This window comes from Aquarana catesbeiana, linkage group LG13 (assembly GCF_042186555.1).
Source record: "Aquarana catesbeiana isolate 2022-GZ linkage group LG13, ASM4218655v1, whole genome shotgun sequence".
NCBI classification, from domain to species: Eukaryota; Metazoa; Chordata; class Amphibia; order Anura; family Ranidae; genus Aquarana; species Aquarana catesbeiana.
In genome coordinates, this window is record NC_133336.1 from 19,126,669 (window position 1) to 19,145,251 (window position 18,583).

General features: G+C 44.4%; 1 protein-coding gene and 1 long non-coding RNA gene across 3 annotated transcripts in view; one reads left to right on the plus strand and one right to left on the minus strand.

The window, feature by feature from the left end:
• CPSF2 (cleavage and polyadenylation specific factor 2) overlaps nt 1-18,583 on the plus strand; it is a 40,407-nt gene that overhangs the window by 17,414 nt on the left and 4,410 nt on the right. The window contains exons 9-13 of the mRNA XM_073609681.1: nt 4,366-4,466; nt 4,558-4,758; nt 4,862-5,014; nt 13,937-14,162; nt 17,200-17,502. Coding sequence (XP_073465782.1) covers nt 4,366-4,466; nt 4,558-4,758; nt 4,862-5,014; nt 13,937-14,162; nt 17,200-17,502 — 984 coding nt within the window. The remainder of the gene's footprint in view (nt 1-4,365; nt 4,467-4,557; nt 4,759-4,861; nt 5,015-13,936; nt 14,163-17,199; nt 17,503-18,583) is intronic.
• LOC141117080 (uncharacterized) overlaps nt 18,417-18,583 on the minus strand; it is a 37,348-nt gene continuing 37,181 nt past the window's right edge. For both annotated transcript variants that reach the window (XR_012237093.1, XR_012237092.1), the window contains one exon: nt 18,417-18,583. This exon is cut by the window's right edge and continues 1,354 nt beyond it. This is a non-coding gene — a long non-coding RNA (uncharacterized lncRNA).

Genomic DNA, 18,583 nt, shown 5'->3' on the forward strand with positions numbered 1-18,583 from the left:
ACTTTGTATGATTCCTTGTTTGATCACATACATTTATAGTGCTGCTTATGCTTTTATTTTATTTTGTTTATTGCCTGGTATCACAGTTAAAGGAGTGGCTGCTGTTACTCTCATAGTATATAACCGAGTGCAGATTTTTTCAATTTTTTGATTACCTAACATGTTACGCTTTAAAATTGGAATGGCAACAAACTACTATACTTAAAAAATCTCTATAGGCGACACTTAAAGGAGTTGTAAAGTCTCAAGGTTTTTCACCTTAATGAATTCTATGCATTGAGGTGAAAAACCTTCTGTGGTGCAGCTGCCCCCCCCAAAGTCCCCCCTTTTTCTTACCTGAACTCTATTGTTCCAGCAAAGAGCACGTGCCCAGCAGCTCCAGCCACTGTCTCGGGTCCTCATTGAATAGACTGATATCAGCAGAAGCTATTGGCTCCCGCTGCTGTCAATCAAATCTAGTGACGAGGGCCGAGTCCTGCTGTCTGTGTCAATGGATGCAGCAGCATGACTCGGGAGCGCGCCCGCATGAGTGCCCCCATGGAAATTGGCTCTCTGTGGGGGCACCTAATAAAGAGGAGGAGCCAGGAGCGCCGCTGGGGGACCCCAGAAAAGGAGTATCGGGGCCGCTCTGTGCAAAGCCCTTGCACAGAGCAGGCAAGCATGACAATGTGATAACATTAGATTGCGACTCAGGAGCAAGCTTATCCGTCAAGAACCTAAGTATCAGAGTTTCTCTTCCATTCATTGGAGGACACAGCAGATCTTCATGACTGAAGATCTGCTGTTTCCTTTAATGAACTCAGAGAAAAGGATTTTACTGCGAGTACTGTGTGGGCAATGGCTTGGAAGGGCACAGGCAAATCGGATATAGAATTTACTGGAGAAGGCATGTGAGTATGCATAAGAAAAAAGACCTCTCCTGCGCTCAGGTGTCCATGAACTGGATATGTGGTGCAGCCACCTATAGAAGTAATGCCTAGCGTCTTGCAGCCCTCATTTGAACAATGGGTATTCAAGCTAAACAAAAACAGAAAAGAAAGAGGGCGCACCAACCTAGTGCATTACCACTGATAAACTTTAATGCAGCATAAAAACAGTAAAAATTATACTCACAAACGAGCTAGTATAAATAGCTTTCAAAAGGGCGCAAAAGCGCTGTTTCTGTGGATCGACACCCCAGGACCTGTTGCCGAGAGGATAAGACCAGCGCAAATGGCTGATGGCTTACGTGTTTCGGGGGAGCGCCCCTTTCTTCAGAGCCTAAGCGGGCAATGGTTGGTCTCTCGAATTGCTCTCTCTATAAATGTATGTTTGTGCCTGTGTCTACCCCACCCAATTAGTGACGACGCCCCCTCCCACAGATATTAGGCACCACCCACCCATTCGGGTTAACCCTCTCTATCCCATCCCTCTGAGTGTGATTCCCCATTTGTAGCCAAAAAATAGAGGGCAAACATCACTCTATGTAATCTGCTAAAAAGATAATGGTAGTAGTAGTACTAGTACAAAAAGAAATTGATTAATTGAAAAAATAAATAGATATAAATAAAAATATAGAAACACTGGACCAGTAGATCAATTTCACTCTCACCATATACTATGTGCAACAGGGCAGGGGAAGGGGGATTAGGTGCGCCAAAACAAAGACACCTCACCTCCTTCATGCAGCTCTAATTGTGTCCCCATGCCTCCGATCTACTGTGGAGGAGGGGGAAATGACGCCACGATCGGACGGAAGTTGTGGGTGGAACGCAGGTACGCCCGCACTTCCTGGCCTTTTGAATGGCGTGCGTTCCACACATGGCATGCTGCACTTTTATGGCTCCTGGGAGCCGGAGGAGCCTGGCATCATCCACCCCAGTAGATCGGAGGCATGGGGACACAATTAGAGCTGCATGAAGGAGGTGAGGTGTCTTTGTTTTGGCGCACCTAATCCCCCTTCCCCTGCCCTGTTGCACATAGTATATGGTGAGAGTGAAATTGATCTACTGGTCCAGTGTTTCTATATTTTTATTTATATCTATTTATTTTTTCAATTAATCAATTTCTTTTTGTACTAGTATTACTACTACCATTATCTTTTTAGCAGATTACATAGAGTGATGTTTGCCCTCTATTTTTTGGCTACAAATGGGGAATCACACTCAGAGGGATGGGATAGAGAGGGTTAACCCGAATGGGTGGGTGGTGCCTAATATCTGTGGGAGGGGGCGTCGTCACTAATTGGGTGGGGTAGACACAGGCACAAACATACATTTATAGAGAGAGCAATTCGAGAGACCAACCATTGCCCGCTTAGGTCTATGAAGAAAGGGGTGCTCCCCCGAAACACGTAAGCCATCAGCCATTTGCGCTGGTCTTATCCTCTCGGCAACAGGTCCTGGGGTGTCGATCCACAGAAACAGCGCTTTTGCGCCCTTTTGAAAGCTATTTATACTAGCTCGTTTGTGAGTATAATTTTTACTGTTTTTATGCTGCATTAAAGTTTATCAGTGGTAATGCACTAGGTTGGTGCGCCCTCTTTCTTTTCTGTTTTTATGTGAGTATGCATGCCATCAGTTGGCAAATTCTGGGTGGTTTGGTTTATAAGGACTTGCTTGACTTTGGTTAAAGAGGAACAACACTCACTTCAGCTCCAGCGATGATGCATCCTCGAGGTTCCCCGCCTGGCCGCTGACACATTCGGGCGGCCGTCTTCCAGGTCTCGGTCGTTGGCCACTGTCATTGGTCGGGCAGGGATGAATCTGAGTTGTTAGATTCGGCATTGCCAAATTTGGCAGTATAACCCCAGGGGGTAATACATTTTCTAGTATCCCTCAATGAATGAGAAAGAGGCTGGTACAGGCTGGAAGTTTAATGCAACATGTACATGTTTGAAGCATTTAATATATATAGTGTGTGTGTGTGTGTGTGTGTGTGTATGTGTGTATATATATATATATATATATATATATATATATATATATATATATATTTATATATATATACAACCTGGTATTGAGGTGGTTATACCAGGATCATTGTTGAGGCTACAAGCATGATCCTGGTATTTGTTTTATGTTTACAGTAAGCAATTCCCTACAAAGCAAAAGTGATCTGAGTGGCTATACGCTATACAGTGGCTATACACTGGATCATTTTTACGTGTTTCGGAAGGGGGTGTCTGATCTCGGTTTGACCAGATGCTTTGAAGGCCAAAAAAAAGAAAAAACTATAAAAATATCACATAGTTTGTAGACGCTATAACTTTTGCGCAAACCAATCATCATACACTTATTGGGATTTTTTTTACCATAAATATGTAGCACAATATATATTAGCCTAGGTTGATGAAGAAATTAGATTTTTTTTTTTCAATTTTTTTTTTTTTTATTGTCGGTAATTTTTTGTTTATAGCGCAAAAAATAAAAATCGCAGAGGTGATCAATCACCACCAAAATAAAGCTCTATTTGTGGGGGGAAAAAAAGGACATACATTTTATTTGGGTTCAGCGTCATATGACCGCACAATGGTCAGTTAAATGAACACAGGAAGGGGGGTAAAACTTCCCGAGCTGAAGTGAATGAATGAATGATTTGTAAAGCGCTGCAAATGCGAACTGAATCGCCTCAAGGCGCTAAATGCGTTTTGTGTTGAACAGCTTCTTAGAAGAGGAAGGTTTTGAGTTTTTTCCTGAAAGCCAGATGGTTTTCTTACATGCGGATGTGAGTCGGAAGAGTATTCCATAGCCGAGGTCCCAGGACTGCAAATCTTCATTCTCCCCTTGCTTTGTAGCGGTATTTGGGAAGGAGGAGGAGGTTTTGGTTGGATGATCGCAGATTGCGATTGGGTGTGTCGTGTTTTATTTTCTCTCGGAGGTATTGAGGGGCGTTTCCTTGTATGCATTTGTGGGTGAGGCAGAGGGTCTTGAATGTGATCCGATTCTTTATGGTTAGCCAATGTAGGCTCCTCAGGGATGGGGAGATGGACTCCCAGGGTTTTTTTCCTGTTAGCAGTCTTGCCGCCTGCTGGTTAATTAAAGTGTATTTTTTTTTTTTTTTTTTTGTCCCCCAAAAAAATGTGAGTTTGAAAAACCGCTGCGCAAATATCGTGTGACAAAAAAAAAAATTGCACCAGGGCCTTTGCTTAAAACCTACGGTATATAATGTTTGGGGGTTTTAACTAATTTTCTAGCAAAAAAAATGCTGATTTTTACATGTATGTGAGAAATGTCAGAATTGGGCAGGAAGGTTAAGAATTCTTGTGCAGTATTTTTTTGTAGAAAAAAAATAAGAGTGTGTTCACTTACAGTATGTGCACTTTGCTATTGAGCAATCAGAAGATCTGGTCAAAAAAAAAAAAAAAATCCTTTTGCTTATTTTTAGCTTAGAAAACGCGTAAAACTGGAAGGGAAGGAGCTGGAGGAATATTTAGAGAAAGAGAGACTGAAGAAAGAAGCTGCCAAGAAGCTTGAACAGTCCAAAGAGTGAGTATCGCATTGTTTATCACCATACTCCATGCAGCTACAATCTTTCTCATAATATATTCTCACCGGGATCTCTGCTTCCGCCTCCCAGGGCTGACATTGACTCCAGCGATGACAGCGACGTAGAAGAAGACATCGATCAGCCGATGGTTCACAAGGCCAAACACGACCTGATGATGAAGAACGAGGGCAGCCGCAAGGGATTCTTCTTCAAACAGGCCAAAAAGTCTTACCCTATGTTCCCCACCACCGAGGAGCGTATCAAATGGGATGAATATGGAGAAATCATAAAGTGAGGCTTTCTTCATTTTTTTTTTTTTTTTTTTTTTTCTTTTGATTCTTCTGATTTTTGTACGGCAGTTCATGTCAAAATTACCATATTGCTTTTCGTAAAGGCCCGAAGACTTCCTGGTCCCAGAGCTTCAAGCGACTGAGGAGGAGAAGAGCAAGTTGGAGTCAGGCTTGACAAATGGAGAAGAACCAATGGACCAGGACCTGTCTGATGTCCCCACAAAGTGCATCTCTGCAACGGAGCCCATGGAGATAAAGTAAGTGAACCTATCGTCCCTGTTCGATTCTGATCATAAACTGCAGTATTAGGGCCCCCTTCACATGGGCATTCCAATCAAGTCCACCTATACGTTTTCCAGGTGGACCTGATCAGAAGTTTCATGCAGCCCTATGGACAGGTGGATGTAAACGGACTTGTTTCCATTTAGACTTGCCTACCACCGGGTCCCTCCAGGTCAGGGAAAAAAAAAAATCCTGCATCCTTTTCTATTTTTTAGGACCTAAGGCTCCTTTCACACTGGGGTGGCAGCGGCAGGTCCCTAGTTTTAGCGGTGCTTTACCGCTGTTTAAGCAGTGCTTTTCGGCCACTAGCGGGGAGCTTTTAACCCCCAAGGAGGGGTTAAAAGCGCCCGTGTTTCGTCACTTCGGAAGCGCTGCCCATTCATTCCAATGAGCAGGGGGCGGTGTAGAAGCACTGTATACAGCGTTCCTACACCGCCCCAAAGATGCTGCTTGCAGGACTTTTTTTGCCGTCCCGCAAGCACACTGCCCCAGTGTGAAAGCACTCGGGCCTTCACACTGGAGAGGCCGTTTTCAGGCGCTATTTTTAGCGTTAAATGCCTGAAAAGTGTGAAGCCAGCCTAAATGTGATGGTTCAGAGGTAGCCTGATGTAAACAGATTGCGTAGTCTGTTTACATCTGGCTGCCCATAGAGCTGTCGTGGGTCCGCTCGTGTCCGCTGGGCACATACTGAATGGCACAGGTGTAAAAAAAACAAAAAATAAAAACTGCCATCCGCTTTGTTCAGCACCAAATCAGCAGGAGATCCACTCACAGCTCATCTGCTGATCAGAACAGACTCCACTCCCTGTGAGGTTGGGTTCACACATAAGACGGATCCGTCGCACAGCAGGGGGTCCGGTGCGTCCTGGTTCACCGTTTCAGGTCCGATTTCAGACCGAATTTTGGGCTGAATTTGGACTAGGGCTGCAGCTAACAATCATTTTCCCTTATCGTCTTTCAGGACAGCACTTGAGAGAGTGACTCCTCCCCTTGCCAACAGGAAACACCTCTTCCACCAAACTTTAAAAGGAGGCTCCTTTCCACACATTGTCAGTTTTTGTGTTTCCTCCGGAGGGAACACTTCGTGGGGAAGTCAGGGCTCTCAGGTGCTGTCCTGGGAGCTCAGGTTTCCTGGTTTTTTTCATCAAACACCTTTTACCTCATGAGAGCTGTTCCTCCCATTCCACAGCTGAGGTGAAGTGCTGCTGGCTGGGCTCCCTCTCCCTCTTCATATGGGCTCAGGGTGAGTCCGACTGTCGTGGGCATCGCTCCTAGGCGGCGGCAAGACAGGCGGTGGCCGTTTACTATATTTTTTTCTCAGGTCCACCGCCTGTTGCTCATTGCACCGCCGCCATATTGGGGATGGCAGCGGGGCTCCATCCGCCGGAAGTGAGGCATCCGGAGGGGGCGGCGCCCACGGAACAGGCGTGCGGCGTCATTTCCGCCGGAAATCGCAGAGGGAAAGGGGAGGAACGGGGCTGGTGCTTATTTAGCGGTTCTGGTCCGGCGCACTGGCGCTATTGGAGTCCGGAACCGGCGTTTAGCCACACAAACACAGCAAGCGCTCCTCGATGGAATCGATGGCGGCAGCGAGTGGGACAGGCACAGGCACCAGCAAGGCCCAGGTAAGGTGCAGTTGTATACTGTCTTCCCTGTACTGTGGGGTCTCTCTCTCTCTCTCTATCCCCCCCCCCGGTGGCAGGGGCCTGTCTGGGCACATAAAGCAGTTAGCTCTTACTGTGCACCTGTGGTGAGCATCCTTGGGTATAGGACAGGTTGTCTCACTGGGATGGTTTCTTCTTTTGTCTCATGGCAGGCCAAGAGCTCTGATCCAGTGGCAAAAAGAAAATGTCCTTCATGTAAATCCAAGCTACCTGAAGGATGGAAGAAGACGTTATGTCAAGCTTGTATTGATTTGCTAGTTAAAGAAGAAGCTTCTTCCGCTTGCAGCGACTTGATTGCATCAGTTAAAAAGGAACTTGATGCGACTATTCAATCATTTCGCTCTTCCCTAGCAAACCCATCCCTGAGTCAGCCTACTACCTCACAGTCCTCCCAAGGCTCACTTATAGTCCCGGTGATGGAGACTGAGGCATCTCCTACCCCAGAGGGACATTCCCCCTCTCAATCTGAGGATTCTGATGAGGGTGAGGAAGGAGAAAATTTACCTTCAAGATTTAAATTGTCTTTAGAACAGGTAGATGGCCTGTTAAAAGCAATCTATACCACACTGGGTCTGGAGGAGGAAAGAAAGGAGTTATCTCTGCATGATAAAATGTATGCAGGGCTTAGCGAGCACAAAAATCGCAATTTCCCAGTACACTCTGTTATTTCTGAAGCTATTAAGAAAGAGTGGGCAGAGCCAGAGAGAAAGCCTTTCTTTCCCAAAGCCTTAAAAAGGCGTTTCCCTTTTGATGAAGATCCAGCGGCGGTTTGGAACAAAAACCCCAAACTAGATGCCGCGTTTTCCCAGGTCTCGAGGTCTACAGATTTGGCATTCGAGGACATGGGGGTGTTGAGAGATCCCATGGATAAAAGGATGGACCAGCTACTAAAGAGGGCTTGGCAATCCATCATGGGAAATCTTAAACCTACTATGGCAACTACAGTGGTATCCAGAAATATGGAGTTCTGGTTAGAGCAACTTAAGGCCCATATCTCAGCAGACTCACCAAAACAAGAAATTTTGGATTCATTTTCAACTCTGTCTGCCGCTGTCGCATTTATATCGGATGCTTCAGCGGAATCAATTAAAATGACAGCTAGATCTGCTGCCCTAGCCAACTCAGCCAGAAGGGCTCTGTGGTTGAAAACTTGGCCGGGGGACGCGGCATCCAAAAACAAGCTGTGTGGGATACCGTTCCTGGGTGACTTGCTTTTTGGACCTGATTTAGATGCGGTTCTAGATAGAACTGCTGATAAAAAGAAGTCTTTTCCCATCAAAAAGAAAAAGCAGCCAGTTAAACGGTTTTTTCGTTCCCAAAGGGCTCAAGAACAAACCAAACCCCAGGAGAAAAGAAAAAATTGGGCATTGCAGAAGGGTAAAGGCAAAGGAAATGTCCTTTTCCATCCTCCTGCAGCCTCCGGTAAAGCACAATGACTTGTGCGTACCAGTGGGGGGAAGGCTTCAAAGTTTCCTTCCCCTTTGGGCCAGCATGACAGAAAGTCTATATATCTTGGACATGCTGTCCCAAGGTTACAGGATAGAGTTTTCGGATCGCCCGCCAGAAAGATTCTTTGTAACAAACCTACCAAGGGATCTAACAAAGGCTCTGGCCATGAAGAACCTTTTAAAGGATCTGAGGCACCAGAGGGTAGTGATACCAGTATCCCCAGAAGAACAGGGTCAGGGTTTCTATTCACACATCTTTCTGATAAGAAAACCATCCGGAAACTTCCGTCTTATCCTCAACCTAAAACCCCTGAACAAGTCAGTCCTATACAAAAAGTTTTGTATGGACTCAATTTTCACGGTCAGAAACATTCTGACAAAAGATTGTTTTATGGCATCAATCGATCTGAGGGATGCTTATCTTCATATTCCTGTAGCACCTCAGTCCCAGAAGTTCCTGAGGTTTGCGGTGAATATGGGCAAGGAGATTATACATCTTCAGTTCAGGGCCCTTCCCTTCGGCCTGTCGTCAGCTCCTCGTATTTTTACGAAGATAATGGCGGAAGCTCTCGCCCCTCTTCGACTCCAGGGGATTGCGGTAATTCCATATCTGGACGACCTCCTCTTTTTTGCCCCATCCAGGGAAAAGTTGCAGGAGGATTTGAACAAATCCCGCAGTCATTTGGAGTCACTAGGGTGGATAGTGAATGTTCAAAAATCAAATTTCATCCCAGCTCAGCAAGTACTGTTTCTGGGTTATTTGATAGATTCAGTGGAGCAAAAGATTTTTCTCCCAGAAGAGAAAAAGATCAAGGTCCAAAGGGTAATAACGGCACTACAAACAAATCAACTGATTTCAGTCCGAAAGGTTATGTCGGCTCTGGGGACATTAACCTCTTCAATGCCAGCCATCCAATGGGCAAGGCTGCATTTCAGGACTCTCCAGAGGTTCCTTCTAAGGACATGGAACCACAGGACGGAGAGTTTGGATACAAAAGTAAAGATTCCCACCAGAGTCAAACGTTCACTTTGGTGGTGGAAAAGTCAGGTGGTACTGCAAAGAGGTCTTCTTTGGTCTTTTCCGACCGGGAAAGTGGTCACAACAGACGCCAGTTTGCAGGGATGGGGGGCCCACATGGGTCAAGCCTTAGCGCAGGGAACATGGTCCCAGTTCGAGGCCCAAAGATCCTCAAATTGGAGAGAGCTGAAGGCAGTTGCCCTAGCATTAGCTTTCTTCTCTCAAAACCTCATAGGTTGCCATGTCCAGATTTTGTCGGACAATGCCACGGCCATAGCCTACCTGAACAAACAGGGAGGCACAAGAAGCAGGGCCCTTCACTTACTGTCAGTAGAGATTCTGGAGTGGGCGGAGAACCACTTACTATCTCTATCCGCAGTCCATCTAAAAGGCACATTGAACGAAGTAGCGGATTATCTGAGCCGACAAAAAGTTCAGGAATCAGAGTGGAGTCTGAACAGGAAGGTGTTTGCATTAATCACCAGTGTTTGGGGCCTTCCGCAGGTAGATCTGTTTGCTTCAAAACAAAACACGCAGCTCCCGAATTTTTTCTCCCTTCAGAGAGACATTTGCTCTCAGGGGATAGATGCTCTGGCACATCCGTGGGATTTTCACCTGGGGTATGCTTTTCCTCCATTTCGATTAATCCCTCTAGTGTTGAGGAAAATACTGAAAGAGAGAGTATCAATCATTTTGATTACTCCATATTGGCCAAAGAGAGCTTGGTTTTCCACGATTCTGCAGTTGGCAATCAAACCATGTTGGCATCTCCCGCTCAGTCAGGATCTGTTGATTCAGGGGCCAGTGCTTCATCCAGGGGTAGACAGGTTAAAGCTCACTGCCTGGTATCTGAGGAGCAATTAATGAGAAGCAAAGGCTTTTCAGAACGTTTAACTGCTACGTTGCTTTCCAGTAGGAAAAAGGTAACCAGGGATATTTACGCCAAAGTATGGAAAGTCTATGTTTCTTTCTGTCATTCTGAACATAGGGGGGTTAAAGACCTAGTTTCAGTGCTGGAATTTTTGCAAAAGGGTGCAGACAAGAATCTGGCGGTCAGCACTCTTAAGGTGCAGGTGGCTGCCTTGGGAGTTTATCTGGAGAGATCCTTATCTTCAGAAACTCTGATCATGAGATTTTTCAAAGCACTTTCCAGGTCGAGACCGGTACCGGTGAAGCATTTCCCAAATTGGGATCTCTCGGTGGTTCTGCAGGCTCTGGCAAAAGAACCATTTGAGCCTTTACAGGCCATATCCCTAAAGAATTTAACTTTGAAGACTATTTTTCTGGTCGCAATTACTTCAGCAAGAAGGATTAGTGAACTGCACGCCCTATCAGTAAAAGAGCCTTTTTTGTCAGTTTTTCCTGATAGAGTTGTCCTTAAAGTAGATCCGGGGTTTTTGCCAAAAGTGGCAAGCTTTAGTAACAGGTCTCAAGAGATTACTCTACCAACCTTTTCTGCTAACCCTTCGGGTGCAAAGGAAGAGCAGTTTCACAATTTAGACGTAAGACGTATCCTATTACAGTATTTGGAAGTAACAGGAGGGTTTAGAGTTTCAGATTCATTATTTGTTCTTTTCTCTGGAAACAAGAAAGGCCAACAAGCATCAAAAGCATCATTGGCTAGATGGCTTAAGACAGCTATTTCTGTAGCCTATTCTCAAATGGGTTTATCTTCCCCGCTGGGAATTAGGGCTCATTCAACAAGAGCCCAGGCCACTACATGGGCAGAAAGAGCTGGTGCCACCCCAGATCAGATTTGTAAGGCGGCTACGTGGTCAAGCTACTTAACGTTTGTCCGTCATTACAGACTGGATCTCCTATCAGCAGGTGATCAGGCTTTTGGCAGAAAGGTTCTGCAGGCTGTGGTCCCTCCCTAGGGGGGTAAGTCTCTATTATCCTCTCAAGTGCTGTCCTGAAAGACGATAAGGGAAAATTCAAGTTAGACTTACCGGTAACTTGTTTTCCTTGAGTCTTTCAGGACAGCAGCATCCCGCCCTATTGTTTTTTCATATATATACTGTGACTAATCATATCTCGATTATGTGTTCCAGTTTGGGGCCGGAGGTTCTCTACTACTACTGACAATGTGTGGAAAGGAGCCTCCTTTTAAAGTTTGGTGGAAGAGGTGTTTCCTGTTGGCAAGGGGAGGAGTCACTCTCTCAAGTGCTGTCCTGAAAGACTCAAGGAAAACAAGTTACCGGTAAGTCTAACTTGAATTTTCATAATCGATTAGTTGGCACGATTATTGTTTCGATTAATCGGTTAATGGCCTTTAAAGTGTGGTGTGCAATTTAGTTAATATGTAAAGTTTAAAAAAAATTTAAGAAGGTTTGTTCGATTTTATAATCGTTAGTGAGTTCAAATCGACGTTCATTTTCAACCACAGTGATGACAAAATTTGGAAATAGAAAACTTGTTGGTCAAAGGAATTTTCAGACCAGTGTATGTGGTTTTCGTTCAGAAATTTCATTTAATTTTATAAACCAAAGTTTCAAACAACATTCTTTCGTTCAGCGAATGTACAAAGGTTTTTCTTTTAAATATTCTCGTCTGAAAATTGATCGGGGTGGCCAGCATAAGGCTCGGTACACACCTATGCAGTTTGCTTTTGATCTGTTTCTGCAGTGCTTTTTGCTGTGCGTTTTTTGATTTTTGCGCACGTGATTTTGCTGTGATTTGCGTTTTTGCATTTTTTTTGGCCAATTTGTTGCTGCAAAAATGCATTGCATGCATTTCTGCAGCTTCTCCATTGAAGTATAATGAACCAAAAAAAGCACCATTTTGCATTAAAAAAAAGTCCCTGACCCTTTCCAAATACGCAGCGGCTGAAAAAAGCATAGATGAGAACGTGTCCCATAGGAAACCATGTAAATGAACTGCAGTGTGCTTCTGCAAAAAGCACCAAAAAACACATAGATGTGAACCAGGTCTAAGACCTTTAGTAACATAATGGCGTTAAAAAAAATGTAAATTAGCCCTTTATAGTACAAAAAAAGCAAATAATCGCTACTGTAAGGGGTTCATTTTTTTTATACTGTAGAACTGTGAAAGTAATATTTACAGTAGCGATTATTTGCTCTTTTTGTACTTATAAAGGGCTCATTTTCAGCCCTAATTCTGACCTGAAATGGACCAAAAAAGGCAAATGTTTTTCCTGCAAAATGCACTGGACCTGCTGCGGAGATATGAGAGCCAGTCATGTTCTCCTGCTATGCGAATTGGATGCAGAGAAACCCGCATCCAATTCGCATAGGTGTGAAGCCAGCCTAAAGGAAGGTTTGTATTTTTTTTAACCACTTGCGGATCACTCGCCGTCATAGGCAAAGCAACGTACTGGTATGTCGCCACCCATTTCTGGGTTTAGGGCATGCGCATTGTACACAGCAGGATTCTGTCAGCAGGTCCTGGCCAATGGTTCATGGCCGGGACCTGCTGATCGGCTGTGCCTAATCACAGCCCAGATTTCTGTGCTGACAACCAACACAGAGCTCTGTACATAGGGAACGATCTCTCTGTTTTTTATCCCTGCAAAGCAGGGATAAGAAACAAAGGGATCTTTAGTAAAAATCAGCACACATTACACATTGTTAGGCACACATTTAACCCCTTAATTACCTGTCATTTGTACATTGACAATGTTTAGTATTAGCACTGATCACTGTATTGGTGTCACTGGTGATGTCTGTGGCTGTTAGTCAGTTCTTACTCAGCGTATGTTGGTGTCGGATTGTCCGCCGCACTATCGCAGTCCCCAAGTCGCTGATCACTGCCTATAGTAGTATGAAACAAAAAAAAATTCTAGTATATATCCACTTGCCAACCGTATCACTTAGAGATATACGGCAGCAAGGCGGCTCTGCTGCGCCAAATCACATACTAGGTACGTGATCCAGCACTTCCAGGTAGGGGGCGTGTACTGCTGGGGCCCGGCTGTGCTGTGATTATACACAGCAGATGCTGGGCAATCGATGACCACACTGATCATCAGGAAGATGCACAAGACTGCCTATGTAAACAAGGCAGAGCTCTGTCCTGTCAGCGGGGAAATGATGGATTTTCTTTCCCTGCAAAGCAGGGAAAACTATGACTTCCCTTAGTAAAAGCACCACTTACAGTACACCAAAACACTGGTTAGGCACACATTTAACCATTTGATCGCCCTAGATATTGTCCACCATGGTATCACAGCCCCGCTATAAGTCACTGATCGCTGCCATTACTGGTAAAAAATAAATAAAAATTCAAGTATATATACCATACTTTCACACAAACCAATTAATATACACTCATTGTGATTTTTTTTTTTTTACCAAAGACAATGTAACAGAATACATTTTGGCCTAAATTCATGAAGACTTTTTTTTTTTTAAAGCCGTATTATTGGATAACTTTTAGAGCAAAAAGGAATTTTTTTTATTATTATTATTTTTATAATATTTATTTATTTTATCTTTTTTTTTCGTTTATATAATAAAAATTTTTCAAAAATAAAAAATGAAAAACCCAGTGGTGATCAAAACCCACCAAAAGGAAGACTGTTATAACCATACAGGTCATGGCGAGAAGGACCTTGAATCAAAAAGCCCTCCAAACAAATCAGTGGGTAGCACAGTAGAACCTTTTTTTCACATGTCTAATTGCATCACATATCCCAAAAAAGAAGTGGCTTATGCTATGCAGATCAGTAACACCGTTCCTTTCATAGCTGTGTAAAAACCGAATGCGGCGTTCTGGTTTACATTAACCGCAATCTTGTTTAATCCCCAGGGCCAGAGTCACATACATTGACTACGAGGGGAGGTCTGACGGTGACTCCATCAAGAAGATCATTAACCAGATGAAACCCAGACAGCTGGTAATTGTCCACGGGCCCCCTGACGCCAGCCAGGACCTTGCAGAAGCCTGCAGAGCTTTTGGAGGGAAAGACATAAAGGTTTACACCCCAAAACTTCACGAGACTGTGGATGCAACTAGTGAAACGCACATATACCAGGTAATTGAAAGACAACATATAGTAGCCTGTAGATGGCAGTGTGGCTCTGTTTACTACTGTAATTATCAGATACAATTACGGTGATCCCTCGTAGAGCTGAACGATTCTGCTTAAAATGAGAATCACGATTTTTTTGCTTAGAAGATAGATCACGATTCTCTCACGATTCATCCGGCGTAACGTCATTCACATTAAAACAAAAACAAATGGGCTAACTACTGTTTCGTATTTTTTTTTTTTTTTTCATTCATTGAAGTGTATTTTTCTCCAAAAAATTGCATTTGAAAGACTGCTGGGCAAATACAGTGTGACATAAAATATTGCAGCAATTGCCATTTTATTCCCTAGGGTCTCTGCTAAAATATATATATATATATAATGTTTGGGGTTCCAAGTAATTTTCTAGCAAAAAATATTTATTTTTAACTTAAGAAGTGTCAGAAAAAGATTTGGACTTTAAGTGGTTAAACTTCCTGCATTTACACTGCCCGATTTTTTTTTTTTCTTTAAACACAGAAGTTTATCCCTTTTGATCTAAGAAGGAAGTGTTAGTTACAATGTTTCATGGTAAAAACTTGTCAGACTGTCCGGATGTTTTCTTTTGACAGCTGAGTGAGCAGATAAGTCTCTCCACTTGTTATATGAAAGAATCGTCAAACTCTGCATTAGAGATCGTCAGGGGGGTTGAATCGAGATCACGATTTTATAACGATTAATTGTGCAGCTCTAATACCTCAGTTCCCAAACTTAATTCGTTCCACGACTCTGGTCGCAAATCGAATTGTCGCGAACCGAGGCAAAATTTCTCATAGGGTTCAATGTAAATCGGGTTAATCCGTTCTGAACTTTTTTTGTTTTGTTTTTTGAACCACAAAAATATGAAACGCAGTACAGTATGAAGAGAGATTTTCATTCTTGTCCCCTTCATTACCGCTCTGCACATTCTTGTCCCCTTCATTACCGCTCTGCACATTCTTGTCCCCTTCATTACCGCTCTCCACATTCTTGTCCCCTTCATTACCGCTCTCCACATTCTTGTCCCCTTCATTACCGCTCTGCACATTCTTGTCCCCTTCATTACCGCTCTGCACATTCTTGTCCACTTCATTACCGCTCTGCACATTTTTGTCACCTGCATTACCGCTCTGCACATTCTTGTCCCCTTCATTACTGCTCTGCACATTCTTGTCCCCTTCATTACCGCTCTGCACGTTCTTGTCCCCTTCATTACCGCTCTGCACGTTCTTGTCACCTGCATTACCGCTCTGCACATTCTTGTCCCCTTCATTACCGCTCTGCACGTTCTTGTCGCCTGCATTACCGCTCTGCACATTCTTGTCCCCTTCATTACCGCTCTGCACGTTCTTGTCACCTGCATTACCGCTCTGCACATTCTTGTCCCCTTCATTACCGCTCTGCACGTTCTTGTCACCTGCATTACCGCTCTGCACATTCTTGTCCCCTTCATTACCGCTCTGCACATTCTTGTCACCTGCATTACCGCTCTGCACGTTCTTGTCACCTGCATTACAGCTCTGCACATTCTTGTCCCCTTCATTACCGCTCTGCACGTTCTTGTCACCTGCATTACCGCTCTGCACATTCTTGTCCCCTTCATTACCGCTCTGCACATTCTTGTCACCTGCATTACCGCTCTGCACATTCTTGTCCCCTTCATTACCGCTCTGCACATTCTTGTCCCCTTCATTACCGCTCTCCACATTCTTGTCCCCTTCATTACCGCTCTCCACATTCTTGTCCCCTTCATTACCGCTCTGCACATTCTTGTCCCCTTCATTACCGCTCTGCACATTCTTGTCCACTTCATTACCGCTCTGCACATTTTTGTCACCTGCATTACCGCTCTGCACATTCTTGTCCCCTTCATTACTGCTCTGCACATTCTTGTCCCCTTCATTACCGCTCTGCACGTTCTTGTCCCCTTCATTACCGCTCTGCACGTTCTTGTCACCTGCATTACCGCTCTGCACATTCTTGTCCCCTTCATTACCGCTCTGCACGTTCTTGTCACCTGCATTACCGCTCTGCACATTCTTGTCCCCTTCATTACCGCTCTGCACGTTCTTGTCACCTGCATTACCGCTCTGCACATTCTTGTCCCCTTCATTACCGCTCTGCACATTCTTGTCACCTGCATTACCGCTCTGCACATTCTTGTCACCAGCATTACCACTCTGGAAATTCTTGTCACCTGCATTACCGCTCTGCACATTCTCTTCACCTGCATTACAGCTCTGCACATTCTTGTCACCTGTTTACCGCTCTGCACTTTCTCTTCAACAACATGCTTTCTTTGAACAGTCTTGTCACCTTCATTACTGCTCCGCACTTTCTTCTTGCCACCATGCTTGCTTTCAATTTTCTTTAGAGCCATACTGGATGTCCAGTTCAGTACAGTACAGTATGTGATAAAAAGTACACAAAAGCTTTACAGCAAGTGTGCACAGGGATGTACTAAAAAGCTTCTCAATACTGTAAGCGTCTTCACAGTACACTTTGTGTCTCTCTGTGGTCGTGATCTCACCTACAGAAAGTTGCGTCCACGTGTCAGAGCAGGGAAGATGGCCGCGGCTCGTGTTCGTGAACCGAAGCAGAGTTTGCGTAGCGAAAATTTTTTTGCGTGAACTCTTCTGTTTCCCGAAACCGAGTTCTTTGTGAACAAAAGCGTTCGTGAACCGAGGTATTACTGTGTAGTATTCAAAAAAATTAGATATGCCAACTAGACAGAGGTTGATTTACTAAAACTGAAGAGTGCAAAATCTGGTGCAGCTCTACATAAAAAAAAAAAAAATCAGCTTCCAAATTTGTTGGTCAAAGCTTAATTAAACAAGCTGAAGTTAGAAGCTGATTGGCTACCATGCAGAGCTGCACCAGATTTTGCGCTCTCCAGTTTTAGGAAATCAACCCCATAGTGTTCCACCAAGCTACCTTGCATATATATTTCCTTGTGGCTTACTACTGGATGTTGGGATGCTCCTGAAATTCTTTATTAAGGCTTTACTGCTTTGCGCTACAGGTCCGGTTAAAAGACTCCCTGGTCAGCTCTCTCAAGTTCTGCAAAGCTAAAGACACAGAGCTCGCCTGGATAGATGGCATGCTGGACATGCGGGTGTCCAAGGTCGACACCGGGGTCATCTTGGAGGAAGGAGAGTTGAAAGAGGAAGGAGAGGACAGCGAGATGCAAGTAGACGTAACGCCAGTGGATGCCAGCACCATCGCTCAACAGAAAGTTATAAAGAGCCTGTTTGGAGATGATGACAAAGAATTTACAGAGGAAAGCGAGGTCATCCCTACCTTGGAGCCCTTGACAAGTACTGAGGTGCGTACTGCCTTATGTGTCCACCAGAGGGAGCTCCTGCTACACCTAATAGTTTCTTCAGTGTTAAAGTACAACTCGAGGCAGCATGTGGTATTCACCTACATGAATGTTCCACGTCTAATTAGTTCTCATCTAGAAATTGATTTTTACCTCCATAAGAGCCCAGAATTGTACTATCGCATCTCTATGCCTCTGTTGCAGGGTCCCAGTACGAATGCTGGGAGTTTTTTTTTTTTTTTTTTTGCAGAGCTAGCACGTTCTTTCTGTTAAGGGTGCTAGATGCTGCATCTGTCATAGAGAACTACATTTCCCGTGACTCACCCCCCGCACAAGGGGGTGAGTTTTGGGACTAGCCTAGATTGACAACTAGGCGTGTCCTATGCAAATGACACCGAGCCCCTTTGCAGATTTGTGAGTGGGCCAGTACACAAATTGAGGGAACGTTTTTCAAAAGGGACACCTGTTCCCCTGACAACTGGGAAGTTTCCCTCACCTTGGAGAGATTGCCCCCTCACTTCCTGTTGGGTGTGCAGAGAAATCTCCCCAATGGGCTGCAAAAAAAAAAACCTAATGTGTTTGACTCCCTACTCCTTCTATAGTGGATCTTTAGTCATAAAATTAAAGTGGTTGTAAACGATCGCCTTGTAAAACATCCCACTCAGTTTTAAATAGAAATGAAAGGCAAAACATTTGTGTATAGATATAAAAATAAATTACCCCCCCCCCCCCTTTTTTTTATAAGTGATCACATTCCCTCTGATCTCAGCTGCATAAAAGCTGGGAGGAGAAGCAGCAGCAAACTGAGTTTCCTAGTGAAAGACGCTGCAGGGGGGGGGGGGGGGGGGGTCAGGACATGTAAAATCATTGGCGGAGAGTACATCGCGCTCCCAGCATAGCTAGAGAACTGACCACACTATGCTCTCATGCTTAGTGTGGTCAGTTTTTAATAAGAAAGCAGGGGGACTGGCAGGAACACCAGGGATTGCATACGAAGGAAGCAATACAAAGAGAACCGGAGACTGAAATATTGGGGTAACAAATGCTTTAAGTCCTGCTAGATGACTTCAGGCTGTCCCTTTTG